This window comes from Podarcis liolepis, assembly GCF_965112155.1.
Source record: "Podarcis liolepis genome assembly, chromosome: 13".
Taxonomy (NCBI): domain Eukaryota; kingdom Metazoa; phylum Chordata; class Lepidosauria; order Squamata; family Lacertidae; genus Podarcis; species Podarcis liolepis.
The window spans coordinates 22,448,809-22,472,462 of record NC_139573.1 but is presented as its reverse complement, the minus strand read 5'-3'; the positions used below and the strand labels follow the sequence as shown (position 1 = coordinate 22,472,462).

General features: G+C 48.9%; 1 protein-coding gene across 1 annotated transcript; it reads right to left on the bottom strand.

Moving 5' to 3' along the window:
* Positions 1–834: 834 nt before the first annotated feature.
* Positions 835–22,459, bottom strand: PAQR4 (progestin and adipoQ receptor family member 4). Its single transcript, XM_083472260.1, has 3 exons — positions 22,014–22,459; positions 5,302–5,520; positions 835–4,254 (listed from the first exon to the last, which is right to left on the bottom strand). The coding sequence occupies exons 1-3, from the start codon at positions 22,177–22,179 to the stop codon at positions 3,821–3,823; spliced, it is 819 nt and encodes a 272-aa protein (XP_083328386.1). The 5' UTR covers positions 22,180–22,459; the 3' UTR covers positions 835–3,820.
* Positions 22,460–23,654: the final 1,195 nt, after the last annotated feature.

The window sequence follows — 23,654 nt, the reverse complement described above, 5'->3', positions numbered from 1 at the left end:
TAATTTTAAAATTTGTGTGTGCTAAAAACACATAATGACTTGCTTAATTTTATGTGGCTTACTTCCTTGCTGTACTTAAATTCATGTAGGAAAGAGGTTCAACCTTCTTGAATAATATGGTTTACCTCAGAACAGATGGTTCTACCTCCATTCCACAGTCCATAAGGTGAGAATGACCTTCAAGCACCATAGTTAATTCAGTCCTGACTGTTTTGGTTCCTGTGCTGTGGCAGAAAATAAAATAATAGCAGGAAAGGGAGTGTTAAATTTCAACCCAGGCCAAAGTGTCTGGATGTTGAATAATGGCTCAAGCCACTTTCAACGTTATTAAAGAAAAGTGTGGTCTTTGTGTCAAGTGGCAGGCAAGTGGCCTAGGAAGAATAAAGAAATCAAACCATTGGCTACCATCCAGCAAATGCAGGGAACAATCTCACACTAGTTAGTCATACTAAAGTTCCATTGGAAGTGATTAAAATATTGAAGGGTACAGTTAGATGATTGACTGTATACAATTTTGTTGCTTTTGATATATTTAATCACTTGATGTCGAACTGTAATTTCATTTTTCTGCACTGGGAGATGAAAGCTCTTCTAAAGTCACGTGAAAAATGCGCCTGACATGTCAGCAGGAGAGCCGTATTCCAGGACCTAGATGAACATCTGTGTAGCATCTCTAAGATAACTGGAGGGTGCTTCTGGATTGAAACCTGGATGAGTTATCTCTTCCTTCATGGAAAACACATCCTAGTGGAAGAGGTTGCAACCATCAGGAACCTTTTGCAACACTTTGAAAGAATAAGTACCACTTATGACAGGCCAGGAAAAAGATGAGTCTTCCTTAGACAGCTCTCTTTATTAGAAGCCCAGACCTGCCATCTGCCCAATGAGGTTCTGGACCATAAAGCACCTACAGTTCCCTTCTTTCCCTCCCTCCTGCATGGAGTGCATTTTTTAATTTTTTTTTGGTGCCTTGCTCTTATATTTTAAGATGATATGTAGCTTCAGCCCAAAGAAGCTGTGAACATTAACCATGTCCGTCTACCCTGAGATAGCAAGAGACAAGACTAGGCTGCTGGCAGCAAGTGAAACCCCAGCCCATAACAGTTGAGAGCAGAAAAACACAAGACACTTCCCACCCCACTGTGGAAGGCTTAAATTCAGCCATAATGAAGACCGGGTCACACCACTGATACATCATCTTTCTGCATTTGCAGACAACAAAATGTGACACACAACAAACAGAAGGCTCAAACTCACTGCCCCTCCCTGAGCACACACACACACACACACGTGCACACACACACCCCCCATGAGATCTGCCCTACGTGGTCATTTCAGATCCTCAGTCAGTTGTACCTCACCTCCAGCAGCTGAGTTATCTGTTCTAAAGTTGACTGAGATTCAAACCAATATGACACATATTTATCTTTCCCTGACTTAAAAAAAAAAAGCTAACACACACAATCTGCCTCAGGCACCTGCAAGTTGAAACAGAAGAGGTAGGGGGGCATGCTGATCCCTTTACAATCTGTCTCTTGGTTGTTTTTCTGCTCAGAGTCACAGGGCCTCCCCTTCAAAATGGGGAAAGTTCCAGAGTTAACGCTTTCATTTCTCTATCCACTCACATTCACAGAAAGACACATCGACATACCTTGTTTGGCCCAAAATCAGAATCCAGAAGGACTTGCGTCCTCCACTGAAAAACTAGCTATCAGTCTGGATCATCAGAATAGGTTTGAACTATTTGCAGGCATGCTCCACTATTCAGCCCCTTATACAGTACAGATTTCAGATTCAGATTAAGGTGGTGCTGCTGCATAGAAAATATAGAAACCCCACCTTCTGTTAATATGTGGCTTTTTAAAAAGCGGCACAATTGTAACCTAGGTAAATACATTTGTTAAATTTATAATTAAAATATTTCTTTATTCATAAGGGCTACCCAACATGGATTGGGATGCTGATTTCCGTGAACTAGTTTGGGTGTGTTCCATTGAGGCCAAACAAAAGACATGGGGACTTAAAAACTTCTGCCATAAAAATTAGAACAAACTCTAGCTGAAGAACCATTCACCTTATCATTTAGAACCCAAATGTGGAAGAGTGTTCTTTGGGCCCAGTACATCAAGAAACAAGTTTAAAAACTGCTGTGGATTGAGTTATTTTCCTCACTTGCAATGGCCGATTACCTATATCAGCCTTCCCCAGCCTGCTGCCCTCTATATATCTTGGAGTACAAATCTTATCAGCTGCAGCCAGCACGCAGTTGCACTTGTCTTGCAGACTAAAACATCTGGAGGGTAGCTAGCTGGAAAAGGGTGACCTAAATTATGGCTCAGGTCCCTGGGCCAAACAAGACGGCCACGGCGTTTGCTAGAAGGCCACAGGGGTGCAGCCTTTTGTCCCCATGCTTGCAAAATGGACCACTCAGAAATCTAGTTGCTGACCACAGCCCTAAGTTAAAAATGTAGCTATTTCTTCTTCTCATAACTGACCAGGTAGGCCAGCTGGACTAATTCTGCAGCCGTGAAGGAAGTGAACTGGAATTTGGAAATATGGCTGGTGGCCTTCTGTCCAACCGTGAACAGGAAGACAGGGTCAGAAGATAGCAGCAACTGACTTAGGTTAGCGGCAGCTGCAAGTCATCTCTATCAAGAAATGGAGAAAGACCTTTTCCCATTTTATGCTGAACTAAGCTCTGGAAAGTACCCACTCTGCCTAATAGGTATAGCTACGAAAGCAGTAGGTGGGGTTCAACAGGCAAACAGACATTGCAAGGTGATCCCCAAATCCCTCCCCCCCGGAGAGAAAGGGGAAGCTGAAGCATGTTGCAAGTCAGCCATAGACCCAGATTTGGTGAGAAGAACCAGAAGTGGAAATCTGGACTCTAGACCTTACTTCCACCCAATCTAGTTTCAAGGCCGCTAATTACCCCTCCGGAGGAGTGGGGGGGGGGGGGAGCTGGTTCAGTGCTTCAAGTTATTTCAGAGCAAATGAATGTATACAGAGCATCTTCCACAATAGACTAGCTGTATCCCACCCTTTCCTTTCCTCAAGGTCCTCACCAACACTCAGTGCAGCAGACCTTAATACCCAGGTGTCTAACCAGCCCTTAAAAAAAAAAAAAAGTATTGCATGGTGTCTGAAAGATACCTGGATAAAAAGTCTATTTAAATAACTCGTCTCTATAAAGCAGAGAGGCTGTACTCAGAACAAGTGTATTCCATTGAATTCCTATTCGCCCAGTGCATACGTCACCCTCAAAACAGGTGAAAAAGATGTCCAAAACAATGGTGTTCTTCCTTGACCGCCACCAAAGCTAAGGAAGCTTTGATGCAGAAAAGCCTGCAGCCAACAAGAATTGATGCAAGAGGCTTCGGGTACGGATAACCTTTGCTAGCGCCATCAATAGCTTCTCACAAGTTACAAGGCTACAGGTCAGCAATTTAGAATTCTTCTTAACCCAAGAATGTTTACAAGGCCATCCACCCTGGATGGCAATTTGGAAGAACAGCTGAACACCACAATCTAGAAGCACCTCAACCAATGGAAATCCATTGCCGTAGACCCCAAGGTTTCCAGATCCTATATATGTTTATCCACAGATACTCAAAGCAATGGAAAACCATAACCCCAAGAACGAAAAAATAACACCACCCTGTTCTAAGTGAGTTGTATAAAAAAGAAAAGAAAAAACGTCCTTCCTTGTCTGTCAGCCCTTGTCAAAGACTTTGATTGACGGGAACTTGTGGCCTACCCCACGTCTTAAATCTGTGGGGTTCTTCGATGGGAAGGGTAGGACCGGACATGATGCAGTCATTCATTCCATGGGGCAGGCGTGGGTGCCAATCCACTGCAGATCAGCCACTACTCCCCAGTGGAGATAAAGGATGCTGACCACCACCAGCACGTGCATTATCTGATGGCTGTTGAACCAGTAGTCAAAGCGGCCCGGCTTCCAGCGCTCAGGCACCCGCGAGATGTTGATGACGCCCCCGAGAAAGGCCAAAGCGTCCATTATGAGGTATGAGCGCAGAGAGGAAGGGTGGCCGGTGCCCAGTCCCACCCATCGCAGGTAGAAGAAGAAGAAGCGGAAGAGGGCTTGCCAGGCAAAAGCCCGCAGGCGCCGGACGCTGGAGCTGGCAGTCACTGCGCAGAAAATGCCGTAGCTCGACAAGCCCGTGTAGGCCAGCAGGGCAGCCGTGCGGGGAATCGGGGTGCAGGCCAGCGTGCAATAGATGATGGGGAGAGCACCTGCAGGGAAGAGAGAGAAACACAGTCCGCCCATCAGGAAGTTAAGGACAGGGTGGGGTGAGGGGGAAGCTGGTAATTATAATTGTCATTTGTGTGGCCAGCCTCCACCACTGGTAGGATGGTCATGCTGCCGCCCCCACTCTCTCAGGCACACTCCCAAGACCCCTCAGTTCTGCATCTAACCGAACTCTACGTCCTCTCCCTTGCCAGATTTCTACCACTCCCAAATGAACTTCGGCTGCTCACGGCACATTATTATCGTCATCATCATTATTAATTGAATTTACATGCCCCACATCCCACACACTAGCCCGCTCCTGCCTTCCAGGCACATGTCTTGTTGCTCTGCACTTTGTTCAGGCATTCAGGAAGTGCTCTCCCTCCTCTGCCACTCCCCTTCTGCTGTGTGTCTTGTCTTTTTACTTTGTAAGCCTGGATTCCGCTCCCCCCCCCCCCAACTTCTTAAACATTATTTATTGATGCGAGCTACTTTGAGAGACAACAATTTTTATGGCTATTTTGGGGTAAGTAAGGCTTCCCAAGTTCTATCCCTGGTATCTACAGTTAAAAGGGTCAGGTAGGCTCTGTGACGGGCCTCTACCCAAGACCTGCCACCATTCAGCCTGGGCGGTACTGGGCTAAACTGGACCAATTGCCAGATCTGGTATCTAAGCTTCCTAAACATCATCCACCACAGAGAACATTTTTGGCTCTTATCAGGATCTGCCTAGCTGGCCAAATCTGACAGGCAGGCAGAACAGGTACACAGCCCACACAGAATTTGGCCCAACACTCCCACCCCCCAGGTGACAGGTTATGGTTTGGGAAAAAGAGCCTCATGGGCAAAGATTGGCCCAAGATCTAGGGGGTCGTCATCGAATTTTGGCTTGTTCTAGGATCCGCCCTCTGATACCTGTCAGTACCTATGTGCCGTTGTCCCCATCAAAAGTAGGCTTTTCCTTTCCAGCTTCTCGTGTCTCCTCTGTGCCAGAGTTTGGTCGCTACCCGCATCCCAGTAAACCAGGGAGGAGAGCACTGTTAACTCACCCAACGTGTTGACCATGCATACCCCACACATATCAAGGGTGAGCAAGGTATGGTAGACAGCGGGGCCTCCCTCGTGGTTCATGAAGAGGTGGTAGAGCACACTGCCGAGCTGTGGGAAGACGCAAGCCAGGTAGTGCGCTATTCCTAGCCATGAGACGGAGAGTCGGGTCCACGGAATGGTCAAGGGCAACACAAAGAGACACCCCAGCAGAGGGATACCTGAAAGAGAGAAGAGGAGAGCTGGCCTAGTATCCCATCTCCAACCAGGGACAGCCCGGGGACCCCACCATCTTCACAACTCTTCCCACAGAGTGCCCCACTCTAAAAGTTAGCACCAGGTGTATCTTCTCCAGTTCTCAGGCCCTTGGCATCTCTCTCCCCCTTCCAACCCACATCCTCTGCTCCTGCCATCCCATTTGTCACGTCAGAACACAGTTGGAAGAAAAATTGTGGAGCATCAAAGCGGCATCGGGAAAGCCACCATTAAAGCATTTTTGGGCAGGGGCAGCCTGCTTGTCTTCAGCAATGAACACCCTTTGACACAGTTTATCCATGCTCCTCTCGCAAAGCAACGGCTCCGTTGAGGAATCTTTGATAAGACCCTCAAGGCCACCTGTTCTAGTCCTCTACCAGGTACAGAAGCGTGGATTGAGCACTCTCTCGCTCTGTGTGTAAACATTAAAACAACAGCCCTTTCCCACTCCCCCTGAAATTTTGTTTCTGACAGTGAAAAAAGTTTGAAGCGAATGGTGTGCGCTTGCAATTTCCCCAAGCACCACCTGTTCAATGTGTACTATGGAAACTTTTGCAGCATTGAAAAACATTTTAATGAGCTAAAGCTTCCTCAATAATTACAACCGGGGGGGGGGGAGCAGGCCAACGCCATGTTCCTCCCGATGGGGCACGGACTGGATTTCTTTTCTCTCCACCGCCAAAATGCAGCCGCTTGGTAGATTCTTGACCTGTGGGTCCAGCCTGCCCTACCCTCACTCTTCCTTATCCCCGTTGAGCCTCAACTCTCCCCTCTCTAACCCTCCATTTCCCCCAGAGGCCGCAGCTTTACACAAACAGATTAGGTCTCCCTGAACCCAATTACTGTGCTAATTGAGGCTGCCCGAAGCCAGATCTCAATTAGGAACATGATAAACATTCATTAAGAGGCCAGAAATACTCCTTTAGAGAGAGGCTGGGGAGAAACAGAAGAGAATCTCCCAGGGAGACTGAGTCAGCCCCCGGCCCCAAGGGGCCTGTCACCTAGCCCACAGCTAGGGAGAGAAGAGTTGCTGCTACCAACTTTTTTCCTTCCCTCCTGGCAGGCCAGTGCCCTTTGTTACCCCATTACCGCAATCTCACTTGCCAGGAAAAGCTGCACCTCTTCTCACTTTCTGCCTGAAAAACAGCTCGCTTCAGTCGGGAATCGGGATACACACACTGAAGCGGAGTGGAGTGTCTTAGGCTGAATATACACCATACATTTTGAACACATGACTTCCCCCAGAGAATCCTGGGAAGTGTAGTTTGCCCCTCACAGATCCACAATTCTCAGCACCCTCCTGTCCCAGGATTCTTTGGGTTAGATTCCCAAGTGGTCACTCCCCCGCCATGCGAGATTCTCTGCTTCTCTAACACATACAAGGGGCAGAGAAATGCAACAGGTGCCTCTTATTTGCACAGTGAAGCTTCAGGATACAAAACACATGCAACCCTACTCTTTCATGCAACTGGCGAACATGCAAGCTTGGGCCAGGGCAAGGGAACCTGTGTGTTCCTCCTGCCCAGGTGTTGCTGCTGGACTTCAATTCCCATCATGGGCATAGCCAAGGGGGGGACAGGGAGGGGCAGCTGCCCCAAATCAATAAAAAGGGATTCTTTCCCCCGCCCTACAAAAGTCCTGGCTACACCCATGACTCCCATCACCCCCAGCCAATTTGACTAATGACCAGGGATGATGGGAGGCAGAGTTCCAAAGGTATGAAAGACCATGCGTTCCTAAGCCTTAGAATCCCTTTTGCCAGCCTGCCGCTGGACAGAGAATCTGAGTTTGTCAGCACTCACATGAGTAGTGGTGAGGCGGAAGTGGGACATAATGAAGCTGCCTTATCTAGTCTAGTATTGCCTGTTCTCACTGATAGCAGGTCTCCAAGTTCTCAAGCACAGCCCTTTTGCAGACTTTACCCTTTCCTTTTAAATAAATAATAATTATTTCAAAAAATTCCAGTGGCGATGCCACAGATGGTATCAGGAGCAGGTGCCAGGTGAGCCATAAATCACATGGCATCTGTGAAGTTAATTCTTTATTCAAGAAAGCAAGGTTGACACGTTAGGCCAGGCCTAGTGACAAGAGCAACTTGTCCTAGTATATCTTGCCCCTATGAGGCAGTTCCCTAAGTCTCCCACACTCCCAGGTCCTTCCCAAGCAATCTGAGACTCAGTCGTGTGCTTGTCTTTGCTCTGCTCTCTTCATACCTCTTCTGGTTCTGGGGGACCAGGGGGAGGGGAGCTTGCCACAGCAGGAGGGGGAGACCCCCTGGCTTCTTTACCAGCTTGACTCACCTCTGCCTCTTGGCCCCTTCCTGTCCAGCCTCTGCTTCTGTTTCTGATTCTGGACTGCACTCTGCCACTGCCTCTTCCTACTCACTAAACCCTGTTACCACTTCAGCTTCTGACTCCTCCTCCCAGCCTGCTCTCGCTTCTCCCTCTGACCACTCATCGTCATCCCACCACCAATCCCCTGGCTCTGAACCTTTTCCCCCTGGGGGCTCCCCAGCTGAGGCCTCCCACCACTGCTCTGCACTCAGACATCTGGGGCCTAGGCTCCTGGCTAGGGGGCACTACGCCGCTACATGGTTCTCTCCTACTCCTGCCACAACTACCCTGGAGAGCATGTGACTGGGCCCAAAGTCACCCAGCAACTTTCATGGCTGGGGAGGGCAGGGAGCATTTGATGTCAGGTCGCCCCAGTCCGAGTCAGATCCCCTTGAATGGTATACTAACAGCAGCTGTTTCCCCAAACTACGGCAAGAGGGTGGACCATGGCAACACAATGAGTAAGCCCATTGGCTCCCCGTGTTGTTGGTAGTGCAGTGGTTAGGGTGATTGACTAGGACCCAGGAGCCCAGGGTTCAAATCCCCACTCGGCCATGAAGCTCCCCGGGTGACCTTGCACCAGTGCTTCTACCTTAACTACCTCGCAGGGTTGTTGTGAAGATAAAAACAGAGGGTGAGGAAGAACCATATGTGCTACCTTGAGAAAGTGGGTTATAAACGTTCTAAATAAAATTGGCAAACGGGTTAGGCAGCTGGGGTCAAGGTTATAACCTCAAAAACATAGGAAGCTTCCTTATACAGAGTCAGGCCATTAGTCTGTCTAACTCAGTATCACCTACACTGACTGACAGTGCCTTTCTAGGCTCTGGGCAGAGGTTGCTCCCATCCTTACCTGGAGATGTGGGGATTGCATTGCACATAGCTCTATGGCTGTGATCTAGCCAAAGTCAAGATGAGCTAGGATGACTTTCATCTCTCGCGCAGCAGAGACTATGACGATTTAATCTAAGCTTTTGGGCTACAGAGCAGGGAGCCAGTGGCGTAGCGTGGGGGGTGCAGGGGGGGCCGGCCGCACTGGGTGCAACATCTGGGGGTTAGGGTTAGGGGGCACAAATCCACGGGTTAGGGGGCACAAATCCACGGGTTAGGGGGTGCAAATTACTTGCCTTGCCCCGGGTGCTGACAACCCACGCTACGCCACTGCAGGGAGCAATGGCCGCCACAGGGCATAAGCCAAGCGCACCTGCCCCCCACCACCCCAAAGCCAGCGTTTTGGTAAATAGCCAGGCTGTTTTCTACCCCCACCCCTGACGGCTCCCAGCATCCCCACCTGACGGGACGACGGTCCCAAGGACGACGGGGAGGGCCATGTCAGCAAATAACTTGGAAGCATGCATTTTGCTGACGGCAGGGATTGTGGTACCCACGCGCCAGCTGCACAACCGCAAAATGCCTCCAAAATGCAGCCAGGCCATTTAAAGAAGCCACGCAGCAACTTGGCACCCAGGGGATGGGAAGGTACATTTTAACTCACAGTGCCACCTGAAGAGGGAGAAGCTGTTCTGCCCCACACACCCCAAGAGGCAAGGTGGCAGAGGAGAACCACTCTCTCCAAGCCCTGAGGAAGGGAATGGCCTCGGGCCTGCTCCAAAATCCATACACGGGAACAAAACGGGAAACGCAATCCTCTCTTTGCCAATCAGATGTTTTCTACGCAAAAAGGGGGGGGGGCGGCAAACAGAGGTATGAAAAGGAGTCGGGGAATAATTGTCAAGGTCAGGTGGCTCTCATAAACTACACTACCAAACGGGTTTGGGTACAGAATTCAGCAAGCTAAGAACTCCCAGCTGGTGTGTTTTTTTTAATAGTTTCTAACCCTCAAGACTGAAAGTGTAATGCAGTGACTACTGAAGCTCCTGAAAGGTTTCCTGATCAGCCACAAAGCACAGAAAGAAATCTTGGATAAGCCCTCTCTATCACCTATGCCTACCTCATAAGGTTGTTGTGATCTTTTATTCTTATTCTGTTTATTTATTGTGCGGATTTGTTATTTTATTTCTATCGTAAATGTTATTGTTGTTAGCCATCTTGGACATTTTAATGGAAGGGTTAGGGTATAAATCTAATGAACAGCAATAAGAAAAAATGAATACTCCCATCTATTCTGCCCCCGAATTCCTTCCAGCGGGACGACAGGGAAGGAAATGTGATAAGTACATACCGACCTGAGGGTCTACATAGAAATGACAGCAAGATCTCAGAAGCCAGAGTTTGGAGAAGGGGGGCAGGACTTGCCTCCTCATGCTTGGCAGGAGAAAAAGGGTTTGCAAGATTCACACAAATTCACTTAACACTGTTTGCAGAATTCAGCCATCCTCGGCACAACATTTAGTGTTGTGTTCCCTCCCCCAGTGCACACGTACACAAATCCTGACAACTGTCTCCTGCAGAGTTATCAAGGCTCGGCCATTGAACTCTGCCACTGAAGTGGCAGGAGCCTTGCAGCGAGATCTGGCAAACTTCCCAGAGGATATCTTGCTTCAGGGCAGATGCTTGTATTGGTTGCCCAAAGCAGACTCCAGGCCACACTTCAAAAAATAAAGATAAGGACACAGTGGAGAGGAGGGGGGCAGCGTTGTTGTTTTCCCACATGAATAAAGCAAGTTACACCTGAAATAGTCTTACTCTTTGTCCTTGTCTCCAGGCCCTAGCACCAGCATCGGGGACATCCAAGTTTATTCTCATTTTCCCACCCCTGCGCACCCAGCTCTGCCTTTCCTGTTCTCAGTTTCTGCAATCGCTGCTACAGACCTGTCACAGAAGCACAATCCCGGCCTTGCTCTCCTCCCCAGGGACATGTTAGGGATCGGATAACAGACCCGGAAGCCTCAGGACTGTGTAACATTAAACAGTCATGATTTCACGGTCTGAGCCAAAGACTCGGGGCAGGGGAATATACACCGTGAAGCGCTGACGTTGTGCGATTCTGGCTCCACACACACAAACCCATTCTCAGGGCCAGGGATGTTCCCTTCTCACTCTCTCTCCTTTTATTACATTTCACTGTCATTTCCAGAGGCTTAATCAAGGGTAACCTCATTTTTCGGAGAGCTGAACCAATCCACCCTGTCACAGCTATTATTCATACAGCCCAATCAATGCAGCTCCTCCCCCCCCCCCATTTTTTCCCCAAGAGTCTCAGGCCCAGGTAGATGCCAATCCAGACCTTAATAGAGGGGTGGGCAAGAGTAGGAGGAAAGGGAGAGAGATCAGGAGGAAGGATTTGTGTGTACTGTAGGCAGAAATGCGGGCGCACATGAGGCTCTCACGCTTTTGTGTTAAACCTCAAAGGCCCACCTACAGCCAGAGTTCAGTCTGGGCTCTGCTTGCCACCTCTGAGGTCAGCTGCTCAAGTGTAAGCCACTTATCCCAGGAACTGCTATTTCAGCATCTGGGACAGGATACGTCCTGGTGCTTGTATGGGGTGGGAGGATGCATGACGTTGGACCCCCTGGCAGGATGGAAGGGGCGGGGAAGAGGAAAAAACACTGAGCCTATAATTGGATCATCATTAACTACCTGGAAGGAGCTAAATAAATACAGTTCCTGAAGACGGATAGAAAGTGGGAGGCTCAAGGCTGTAGGAAAAGAAAGAGGCACATGGCATCAGGAAGCGGCACTATCTCCTCTTAGTGCCAGAGTTGGTCCTTGGCCATAGCAGTAAAGAGTTGAAGGGCGAGGATGTGTGCCCCCCCCCCCCCACGGCCAGAAGGTGCAAACAACGTGTATTTCTTCCTCATGCACGATTTCCACAAAATGCAGCAAAGTCCACTCATTTACCAGCAGTTGGTTTTTTAAAAAATGGATTTGGGCCAACAAATTCATAGCAGATTTGCCCATCAATGATGTTTAAACCCAACCAGCAGGCCCTGCAACAAAATGTTGCAGCATGGAGTGCTCCTGTTCACTAAGCCAGCCTTGCCCTCTGTGAAGCTCTATTTTATTCCCTCTTCCTTCCCATTTTTCCATTTGCTCTCCCACAGACGGTCAGTCAGCATTCTCTGGCCAGTGAGCATGCTCAGTCCTCACTGGACTATTTGGGGGGGGTCTTCCCTCACCTTTCTCTCATGAAGGCTTTATTGGGGGGTATTTCTGTAAACCTTGGGGTATCCTTGAACTTGTCACTCCTTCCCTCTTATTTGTATGTGGCGCCATTTTGGCTATATAAGCACTCACTTCTGAACACAAGAAATAGAGGGAATTGATTAAGAAAAATTGAACCTCCATGTTTAGGAGGAATATACAGTGGTACCTCAGGTTAAGTACTTAATTCGTTCCGGAGTTCCGTACTTAACCTGAAACTGTTCTTAACCTGAAGCACCACTTTAGCTAATGGGGCCTTCTGCTGCCGCTGCGCCGCCGGAGCACGATTTCTGTTCTTATCCTGAAGCAAAGTTCTTAACCTGAAGCACTATTTCTGGGTTAGCGGAGTCTGTAACCTGAAGCGTATGTAACTCGAGGTACCACTGTACCACCCATTAACAGATACTGGGACCAAACAACAAAGAATGCCCACCTCCGTGACCTACTTTGAGATCTTTCTAGTAACATCTGGGCTGGCTACTGTTGCACAGGTAAGCTTGGATAAGGTGAATTTTGGCTTGAGCCAGAAAGGCAGTTGCAAGGTGCTTCTGTGGGTGTCTTCACCTTCGGAGATTAGGCAGGTCTACCTGATATACAACACACACAACCCAACCACATTTGCCTGGCACCGTCATCTTTCAGACAAGAAACCAGGCTAAATCAGTCCTGTTTTTCATGAGCCTTCAAACAGCAATTAATATTCTCCTAGCCACTGCCTACCTCTTTATTTGTTTTTAGACTATAAAATTTAATTTGTCAGGTTGCTTATTCAATTTGTTTTACTGCCGACACTTGATACCATTTAAATTGTAAGTTCTCTCAAGGATGCAAACAACGGAAAGTGGGGGACGAAAACCCTTCTCTTTTTTAAAAAATTAAATCAATCCGCCTTGTGTGGTCCTGGCTGAAACGGCGCCTCAGTTCCCCCATCTGAGAAAGGGAAGGGAAAGCTTCGTTCAGCTCACTAAGTGACACACGCTGAAGAAGAAAACTGGGATCACTTTATAAAAAGGATTAGTAGCCAGAGCAGGATGCTGCAATGGTATTGAATCTCTCACGCTATTTGAATGACATCGTGCGAGCCAAAAGGGGTGTGTGTTAAGCCCAGTCTTACTTTCGGCCAAATGCAGGGGGTAGCATTTAGGGGTGGGCAAAATTCTGCCCAGTGTCCTCATCCTACCTCTTGGCTGCACAATGTCACTGAGGTCAAGAGAATCCGGAACAGCTCACATTACCCACACAGCTGCCTCCCTCCCAGAAGAGTGTGGGTACTGCCCGCCACATCCTCTCAGCAATACAAAAACCTCCCAGATTCCCAGCCCGCTGCAACACCAACTTTCCTGCTGGATCCACTATGATACAGTATCTCCAGGGCCCTTGCGGTCCCCTCACTCTCTGCACAGCATCTATGCCCACCAGCCAGTAGAGCTAACCTTAAATCCCACTCATCCATTTATCAAAACGCCTACCTGTATTTCTGCACCACCACCACCACCCGCCCCAGACAAACTGCCGTTCCTATCCTGGTCTCTGTTTTCCATGCACCTGTCAAGAGCCAGCAAGGTGTAGGTAAAGTCATAGAATTGTAGCGCTGGGAGGGAGACCCCGAGGGTCATCTAGTCCAACCCCCTGCAATGCAGGAAGCTCAACACATGGTCTCCCCCATCCCGTTTGAAAACATACCAGTCCCTGCTTAAGCTTTGCAAACGTGCTAGCAGGTAGGTAGTTATCAGGTGCTGAAGTAGGACAGGGAAGATCTGGGTTCAAATCCCGACTTGGCCAGGAAGCTTATTGTGGGCAAAGAGAAGGCCATGTATGGCATCCTGAGGACTGTATACGCATACACACACTGCTTGGTTTTGTGAGTGGCAATATTTGCTGGTACAGAGTACCAGAGCCTGTTTTTCCCCGCCAGTCACGGACGGCACTCTCCTCAGAGGCTGGATCTGTCGCTTGAGGCAACTGCCTCACCTCATGGACAGGCAAGAGAAGCCAAGATTCCTGGATTTTATCCCTCACCATTCTCTTCTTCTCACCTGTGGACCATATTCTAACACCCTTTGTCCTTCAGAGTAGGAGGGCGTTGAATATGTAGATATATATTTTTTTAAAAACTATTTCCAGGGCAGCTGAAAAGCAGGCCCTTCTAATCCCCTGGGAACCCTGACTCCATAGCTGCTCCCTGCCCCCAGGTCTTAAATGTTGGGCCAGGAGAGCAGAGCGGGACTCAATCTCTCCGTTGCCTGGATTAGCCAGGATCAACGGCTGCTTAGCCCCCAGAGGGCTGGAAAGGTAATTCCCAGCAGGGCTCCTGGGTTCCGTGAGGGGAGAAAATGAGCAAGAATTAACCAGAGAATCTCCAGGGCCTGTGCAAGATTTTGGGCTGCCTGAGGCAAAGGACACAATGGGGCATCCCTCCCACCATAGACAGTCACCTCTTGCTTCAACACTGGAGATGGGATAACACCCTCTTCTGCACCTGAGAGCACCAGGCTTTTTTAGGGGTGAATGACAGGCCATGTAGAATACGCAGCTCTGTTTTCCGAAAGAAGGAGGCCACACCTGCGCCAGAAATTTAAAGCACCAACGTGCCACAGTCATGGCTTCCCCAAAGCAATTCTGAGAACTGTAGTTTATTAAGGGTGCCGAGAGTTGTTGGAGACCCCCGATTCCCCTCACAATGCTCCCAGTTCCCAGAGTGGTTTAACGGTCCATCCTTCTTCCTGAGAAACTCTGGGAATTGTAGCTCTGTGAAAGGAATAGGGATATCCTAACAGCTCTCGGGCTGTTTCAAGTGGAATGATAGTGCTTTAAATGTCTGGGGCAGATGTGGTGTGAATGGCCAGGGGGCTTGGGAGAATCAGCCACCACAGCCCCATAAGTTTATGGGCTATAGGCTATAATCACGCTCTAATGACAGGGTGGGCCCTGCGCTTCTCACAGACATATGAGGCTGGCTTACACCGTCAGGCTACTGGTTTATCTCGATTCCAGAAAGCTATCCTTTCACTAGGCATTGAACCTGGGATATTTTGAACAGAAGGAAAAACTCTGCCCTCAAGCTGTGGACCCAACAGATCAATAGAAACTGAACTGAACCTCCATATGCAGGTACAGTATACCCCTCCCCCCAAAAAACCAGATCAATCATGGCTGCCATCATTTTCATGCATTGTTTTTGAGTCTCCCCCAAGGCTATTGATAACACAGTGTTGGACGAGTTCAACCTTTGGCCTCATCTAGTGAAGAAGTACTTATGTTGCTCATCCTGCCTGATTTGTTCCCTGCGATTTATTGGAAGCCGGCCATGGGCACCGATGCTGCCAAGCAGTTCCCAGGTGTCGGTACATGCCGCTCCCTGGAGATTCCCCACCCTGACGATGCTGCCAAACCAACAGCATGGTATCCGCGAGGCAATTCCCCTGGGAAGCTGGTATAAGCAAGTTTACACATATACAAAAGTTCCACTTGCCTCAGCAGAACACAAACAAAACAACTTTCATGGCCCTGTTGGCTTCTTCTAAGAAAACGCCTACAACCGCCGTCGTTTTGGGCAAAATAGCCCTGGCTCATATGCACACAACACGCGGGAATCCCTTCTAAAACCAGGGCAGCTTCCCCAAACTATTTCCCATAATTCCTTGAGGAGAAGGATGGGAAACAGTGGACAAGATCCTCAAAAGACCACCTGCCCACCATTTGGTCCCATTCAGAGAAACAGCCATGGGAGAGGGCTGGATATGTACAAGTATGCTCAGCTTAAAGTAGACCCGGCCTCACACAAAAAAACAGCCCCCTGCACATCCCAGAATCCTTTGCAACATGCAAGGATTTCATGGCAGGCATAGAGGGATTGCCTTGAGAGAGAAAACAACAATTCCTTTAGAGTAGGAATTTGAAACCGAATTCTCTTAGCCAGGGACCTACTCCCTTCTAACACCAAGGAAGGAAGCCACAAATTCAGTCTTTCTTTAGGATATTGATCCATTAAACACCCGCACCCCATCAGGTGCGTCAAATCTCAAAATGACGTGGCTCAGGCTACTTTATTCTAACCTTTGAAGCCTGTTAGCTATATGTCAAAGCTGGCAAACAGCTTTATTGGTCCCCTAGAAGTGCCCTTCAACGCTTCAGCACACCCATAATTGCTCCACTTTGCTCTTTGCCCTCATTTGACACCGGCAGTTGGAGAACAATTTCCTTCCTCAAGTCAGGCTCTTGCCACAACATGTGTGTAGGAGCAAAGACTTAAAAAGTCAGATATTTGAGCAGGAGATCACCTTTGGGGGGGGGGCTGTGTGTGTATTGTACCACAATTCTGCAGGAATGCAGGGGGGAATGTGCAGAATGCAACATGAGGACTATTCTGAGAATCTCAGCCTTCACAAAAAAAGAAAAGGGGTGGGGAGGAAAGAGGAGCAACCCAGCCCATATGGTTGCAAATAAACACTGGAGAGCATGTGGGCAAAACACTGGAGAGCATGTAGCACAATGAGAGTTGTCCGCTTTAAAAAAAAAAAGGTCTTCACTAGAAGACACAACACACACACACACACACACACACACACACACACACAGTAAGGGGTAAGCAGTGAGGTGGTGAAATTTGCTGATAGTACTGTTCAGGGTCATTAAAACAAAAAGAGAGATTGTGAAGCGTTCCAAAAGAACCTCTCCAAACTGAGTGAACAAGCAGTTAAAAGGCAAATGCAATGCAATGTAAACAAGTGTAAAGTGATGCATGTTGGGGCAAAAAATATTAATTTCACATATTTGCTTATGGGACCTGAACGTGGGGTGACTGACCAGGAACGTGACCTTGGGATCATAGTGGATAGCTTGCTGAAGACGTTGATCCAGTGTGTGGCAGCAGTGAAACAAGCAAATTTCATGCTAAGAATCGTTAGGAAAGGAATTGAAAATAAAACTGCTGATACCCTAACGCTGTGATACAAGTCTATGGTGTGACTGTATTTGGAATACTGTGCAGAGGTCTGGCCACCTCAGCTCAAAAAGGATATTGCAGAGTTGGGAAAGTTTCAGGAAATGGCCAGTGAAATGATCAAAGGGATGGAGCAACCTTCCTGTGCAGCAAAGGTTGCAGCATTGGGGACTTTTTAGTTTAGAGAAAAAGTGAGGAAGAGGTGACATGACAGAAATGTGTACAATTATGCATGGAATGGAGAAAGTGGATGGAGAGACGTTTTTCTCCCTCACATATAACACTAGATCTCATGGACATTCAATGAAGCTGAATGCTGAAAGATTCAGGACAGAAGAAAGAAAGTACAGCGGTACCTTGGGTTACATACGCTTCAGGTTACAGACTCCGCTAACCCAGAAATAATGCTTCAGGTTAAGAACTTTGCTTCAGGATGAGAACAGAAATCGTGCTCCAGTGGCGCGGCGGCAGCAGGAGGCCCCATTAGCTAAAGTGGTGCTTCAGGTTAAGAACAGTTTCAGGTTAAGAACGGACCTCCAGAACGAATTAAGTACTTAACCCAAGGTACTACTATACTTCCTGCAGCGCATAGTTAAAACTATGGAAGGCCGTGACGGGCCCCAACTTGGAGGACTTTAAAAGAGGATTGGACCACTTCATGGACAACAAAGCTATCAATAGAACCAGCCACAACGGCTATGTTCTACAGTACCTCCACTGTTGGAGGCAGTGAATACTTCTGAATACCATTTGCAGGGAATTACAAGACGAGAGAGTGCTGTGATTCTCATGTCTTGCTTGCAAGCTTCCCTGGGGCACTTGGTTGGCCACTGGACTAGATGGGCCATTGGCAGGCTCTTCTCATGTTCCCAGTAATGGACTACAGATGAATCAAGGCAGCTCTGGGTGTCCCTGCAGAAATGTGAACACTCAGAAAGAACTGTCCTAGACAAGGAAAAAGAAGCTTTGGCCCTTCAGAGCTCACAGGACTACACCTCCTCATTCCTGACCCCTGGCATGTTGGCTGGGCCTGATAGGAGCTGGAGGCAGAGAGTTGGACTCTCTGCTTCTTTGTTAGATATTCAATAAGGGAAGAAATGTGTTCAGGTGGGACACGTCAACAGCCACCGAAGCCAAGCAAACGCCTTTCCTCCGCTGCATTTTCAGGGAATCCATTTCAAGAATATCCAGCTTGTTAACTGACCCCACCCTACTCCACCCGGTGAGCTGGGGCAGGCTGAAGCCATTCCCCAAAAGATGCTTTTGTTTGGGCTTGCTGCTGCCCGCTCCCTCCCTCATCCATGGTGAGTAACAGCGCACAGCTTGCACAATATGCTGAGCCTCTGCTTGTGACACATGAAAGGGGTCCTGTGGGCAGGAGAGCTTGTAAAAGGGCAGTTTGCCCTTACAGGGGAGACCAGATTATTTCATGAGCTCACGAGAACAGTGAGGAGGAGGAAATCCTGCAACCTCAACTCTGCGGCTTGCTCAATTGCCCAACTGGTCCTGCTCTCCGCTCTCATTACCCAGGCAAATTCATTTCTCTGGCTGTGTGAGCACTTTCCTTCCTTATTCCCCTAATACAGGGCAGTGGGAAAGCAGAGCGATTCGCTTCTTAAGGGGCGCTGGGAAACTGTACCCTAGTTACGGTACTCATCATTGGCATGAGGGGAATGGCTGCAGCAGCTCAGTGCCAAGGGGGGGGACGGGACACTCTGCATGTGGTCAAAAGCTACTTGCTCTTATTTCATATTCCCACCTTTTATTCACAAAAGACGATGTACATGAGATTTCCAGGAAGCCACCCATCCACTCAGGCACTATTCATTCAGTGCTCTGAATGCTCGAAGACTATCTGTAGCTGAGGGGGCTTCAATAGATGCCCACAGATCATACCTGGGATGGTGTGTTGTTAGGAGGAGGTCAGGGGTCCAGGCCCCAGGTCTTTTTGTACCAGACCCAAGATCTTCTAGCCCTTCCCTTCTTTCTTACTTTCTGTAAACTTAAAGTACTTATTTAAAAAAATGATTGCAAGGCACATTTCCTCTAGAAGTCATGCTCAATTTGCATTGAATCATAGAATTGCAGAGTTGGGTGGGACCTTGAGGATCATCAAGTCAAATTCCTTGCAATGCAGGAATTTTTCACCTAACACCCACGACCCTGAGATTAAGATCTCATAAATGGCATGCAAATTTCTGTCACAGGGCTGTTGCTCCAGGCCCTTTAAGGTTCTAGCAACACACCTGGGCTGGGACATGACATGATTATTACTTTCCCAAGTTCTACAGGTGGCATAAAAACAAGTTCTGGGTGAGGAAATTTGCAATAAGGAGGCCTAAGGGAAAGGAAAGCATTGCAGAACCACCTACATACTTGCACAATAGGTTTACGCATTACTTTCAGTGAGCAGAAGGATATAATCCTGCTTGCATGGTTTTTGTTATGTCTCTACAAGTTAAAGGGTTAGAAGCCTTTCCCCCAAAATGAAATATTTTAAATAAATAAAGTACATACATGCTGTTTAGGAATGGGGAGCAGAATATTTCAAAAGTTTCAAGGGCTGTTGTGGTTTACAGCTGTGGACTGAACTCTGACAGCAATTATCTTCTTCATACTTTTATCACAGCCTCTCCCAACCTGGTGCCCTCTAGATGTTATGGAGCACAATGTCCACTCCGCTTGGGCCCAATATGGGCAAAACATATGCAGGGCAACAGATTAGAGTAAGGCTGATTTATGACATCCCTTCCAATAGGAGAGTTAAGGAAGGGCAGTCACTAAGAAGCCTAGGGATGCTGGCTATTGAACCACAGGCCTTTTGCATGCAATCTGAGCAACCAGGAAGTGTTCTGAATGCTATATATTCATGCTTACTGTTTCTCTTTCATCTGGCTAAAGCAGGTTGGCTCAGTTTAAGAACTTAAGAAGAGTCCTGTTGGATCAGGTCGATGGCTCATCTATCCTGCTCCCACAGTGTCCAACCAGATGCCTATAGGAAACTGGAAACAGAACCTGAGCGCAACAGCGCTCTCCCCCCTTTTGTCATTCTCAGCAACTGATACTGCCTTTGATAGCAAAAGAGCACAGCCCTTACGGCTTGTAGCCCAGGATAGCCTGATCCTCCATGAATTAGTCTAATCCTCTTTTGAAGCCATTCAAGTTGGTGGCCATCACTACAACTTGTCACCACCACCCCAAGCCAAACACACCCCACCAGCCAGATGGTGTGGTCTGCCAGGTGTTGAGCAACATCCTCATTTTTTGTATTCCCAGGTGGGCAGCAAGAACAGAAGGCGTAACAAACCAGTGGGTCCCAAGGTGTCCAGGCCTTACATGCAAGCTACTTTTTCAGATACAGAATTTATCTTGTCCTGATCTGTTGTTGTTGTTTTACCTCTTTTTATGTTGCACTCCTGTTTTCCTAGGCAGCCTCCCATCCAGGCACTGACTTGACTCAGGTCTGCCTAGGTTCAGCAGGTTTGTAGCAGTAGCAGACTTCAAACCATCCCCTAAGTACTAAAGGTGCAACAGAATTGTTCAAGTTGCTATGTTACAAGGAGGAATGGGCACATGAAACAATGAGGTGAGAGCTAGTCACTTTTGTGGATGTGATTTGCACAACTGTACTCTTGCAATAAGAAACCTCCAGAATAGAAGAAGTATTGACAGGCCTCATTGCCTCCCCTTACTCTCCCCATACAGAAAGGTTTATGGCTGTGTGAATATGAGCCTATAATTTCTGCCCAAACTCCCCAGAATGGAGCTTTTCAGCTCAACCTCCTCTAGCATAGCCACAGGTGCTTGTGTCCAGAACAATCCCCATTGAAACCAATGACAAAAGCGCATTGTGTGTTTTGCCCAAACTCAGCCTTGCAATGAATGGGAAGCTGGCGGAGAGTTCTAAAACATTCCATCCCCCATTGCCATAAGTCAGACAATAACAACAACAACACAAAGCTGAATGAGTGAAGGGGTGACAGGGAGTCATAGCTGGCTCCTTGATGCTCCAACCTAACATGCCTCATAACAATAAGGCGCTTGAAAACCCTCTTTGATTTTCGCAAACCTTTGGGTCCATCTAACCCTTTCAATCTGGAGGCATCCAAGACTGAACTTGGCTTTTCGGCATGCAAAACATGCCCTCCGCAGCTAAGCCTCTCTTTTGCAGGAAGTCAGCTGCTCTCCCACAAACCCACACAGGATAATACAAAGTTAAGGCTGCCATAGAAACCCTACCAGGAAACAGGGCACAACAGCTAATAAGCGAAGTGAAACTCCCGTGGCCAATGTTAGCTCAGCAACTTTGCTCCGACTCCGGCAAACAGTCACCTAAGCCCAGAAAAATAAACTTTTAATTATTCACCATTTGAAGGGGTGGCTCGTTGGAAACGGACAAGGAAAGCAGAATGAACGAGCACTGACATCCGAGGGGGCACGAAAGCAGGGGTTGGGGGAGGAGGGGGAGAAAAAATATGCAGAGCGTGGGGACAGGCATCTAAATTGCCCACGGAGAGCTAGCTAGGTTGCAGTGGGGCTGTCGCGTGCGTGACACTGAGGTTGTCCATGGACCCTCCAGCGGCCAGGATGCTGCCAGTCTGTCTGGGGATCAGGGCGCAATGGAACTGGAGGACAGAGATTGGCGGCTGGGGGAGAGGGAAGAGGCATGAGAAGGGACGCGCGGCTCTCAAACTCCGTCGGGTGGGGTGGGGGAGAGCCAGGCCTTGCGAAAAGGGTCCCCGCCGACGCTGTGGGACCGGGCAAGAAAAACGGAAGCAGCAGCAGCAGCCGAGAGATGCCGAAATGCACCAGGAACAGACCAGAGCAAGGGTACAAGAGCTCTGGGCAGCCGGGCGGAGGTAGAGGTGCCTCTGGATGCCCACTGCACGCCTAGGGCTGGAGGGCTGGCAGCCGGTGCAATCGCGGGGAGGGCCCTGCAGGAGAGCAAGCCCGGAGATCGGAGGGCATCGGAGCCCGGCGGGAGAAAGCGCGGCCGACGGCGGCGGGGTTGGGGTGGTGGAGAGGCCGGTGTTAGAGACGGGCTGCGGGGAGCAAGGCAGGGAAGGCTGCGGGGACTCACCATGGGTGTAGATGTTGCCCAATTCGTTGTGCAGGTAGAAGAGGCTGCGGAGGCAGCCGGACCCGGTGCTGATCGGCCGGTAGCCCGTCAGCACGAAGCGGTTGAACTGCAGGTGAGGGGGGGAGCTGGCCCAGTCCAGGAGCCGGGGCCCCCCCAGGAAGGCCATGGCCGGGCTCCCCCCCCGGGGTCAGCTGCTGGCCGGGCTCTGCATCCTCTTCCTCCTCCTTCCTCCTGCTGCTGCCGTTGCTGATGCTGCCGCTGCAACGAGCAGCTCCTCCTTGGGCTTCCCCCTCGCTTCGCTCCCCTCCTCGGGCTGAGCTCACAATCCGGCCCCGCCCACCGCCCTCATTAACATAATACATGCGGGTACCACTGCTCCCCTCCTCCTCCCCTGCCGCCTTTTCTCACGCCGGGCCGGTCCCCCTATCTGCAAGGCTTCGGCGCAAGCCCCGCCCACGATCCCGCCGCTCATTTGCATAATCTCTGCACCGCAGTCGCTCTGACTCGCACATGGCTGCCCGGATCAGGGTTCTGCACTCTGCATAAAAATGACAATATATGCAAGCCACGCCCTTCCTCTCCGGGGCCTACCAACCGCCCGAGCTTGACTAAGAACTGTCGTTCCATTATTAGCATAACGGACGCCCCGCCCTCCCTGCGGTGGGTGTTAATAGGGCGTCCCGAGTCCTTGAAATTCGATTATTTGCATAACCCATTGAGACACGCCCCCAGCAGCTTGTCAGCGATGTCCGTGATTGGACGCGCGGAAGATAGGCCCAATTGTAAACCCCAAAGCAGACAAAAGACGCCCCCGAAAGGCAGGAGGGTGTATAGGTTTGACGCGGTTATGAAATTAATTCCTAAATCCTAGAAAGTCACGCCCCTAAACTGCGTGGTGGCCTGTCACATAATAGGACACCTCTTTGATATTTGTTTTTTAAGTAATCCCCAAAGCGCTATTGCAATAACGTTGTTTGTGCAAGGAGATCTCATATTATTATAAGTATTTGCATGTGTTTCATAATGCAGCGATTTCCTACGCATTCCTACGCGCCTTGTGAGTTTTTGGCTTTCAGAGACATAACGTGATCCAGTCATCCTTGCAACAACCTTGTATGGAAGTCCAGCGTTATCCCCATATTACAGAAGCGGGACTGAGGCTGAGAGAGCGGTTTGCCTATAACCGCGAGGGGGGCGTCTCGCAGGAGTGAGGTTTGATTGAGAGACTGCCAGGTTCATAGTTCAGTCTGCGGGCTGGCAGTCACTAAGCTACACAGCAGTTTTATTAATAGAAATATAACTCACGCGGGTGATTCTCCTCTTTATTAAAGCAATAAGTAACTGGGAGGAAAGGCTGGCGGAGGGGTGGGAACGCTGTAACAATATTTGCACAGCGTAGGATACAGCTTTCCTTTTACCTCTTGATTAGTAATAATTTGGGTACGTTAGTGTCATGTTCATCTCAGACTACTTGCACATTCCAGATTAATGCATTAAACTCATCCTTGCCCAGGCAGAGCACAAGGAAAGCTAGTGGAACAGACATGAATTACAATAATTCATTAATTACTCTCTCAGCATTGCCTCATTAATCCAACTGTGTTTGGAGTCTCCTTTTCTCAGGTGCTACTGGCAGGTGGA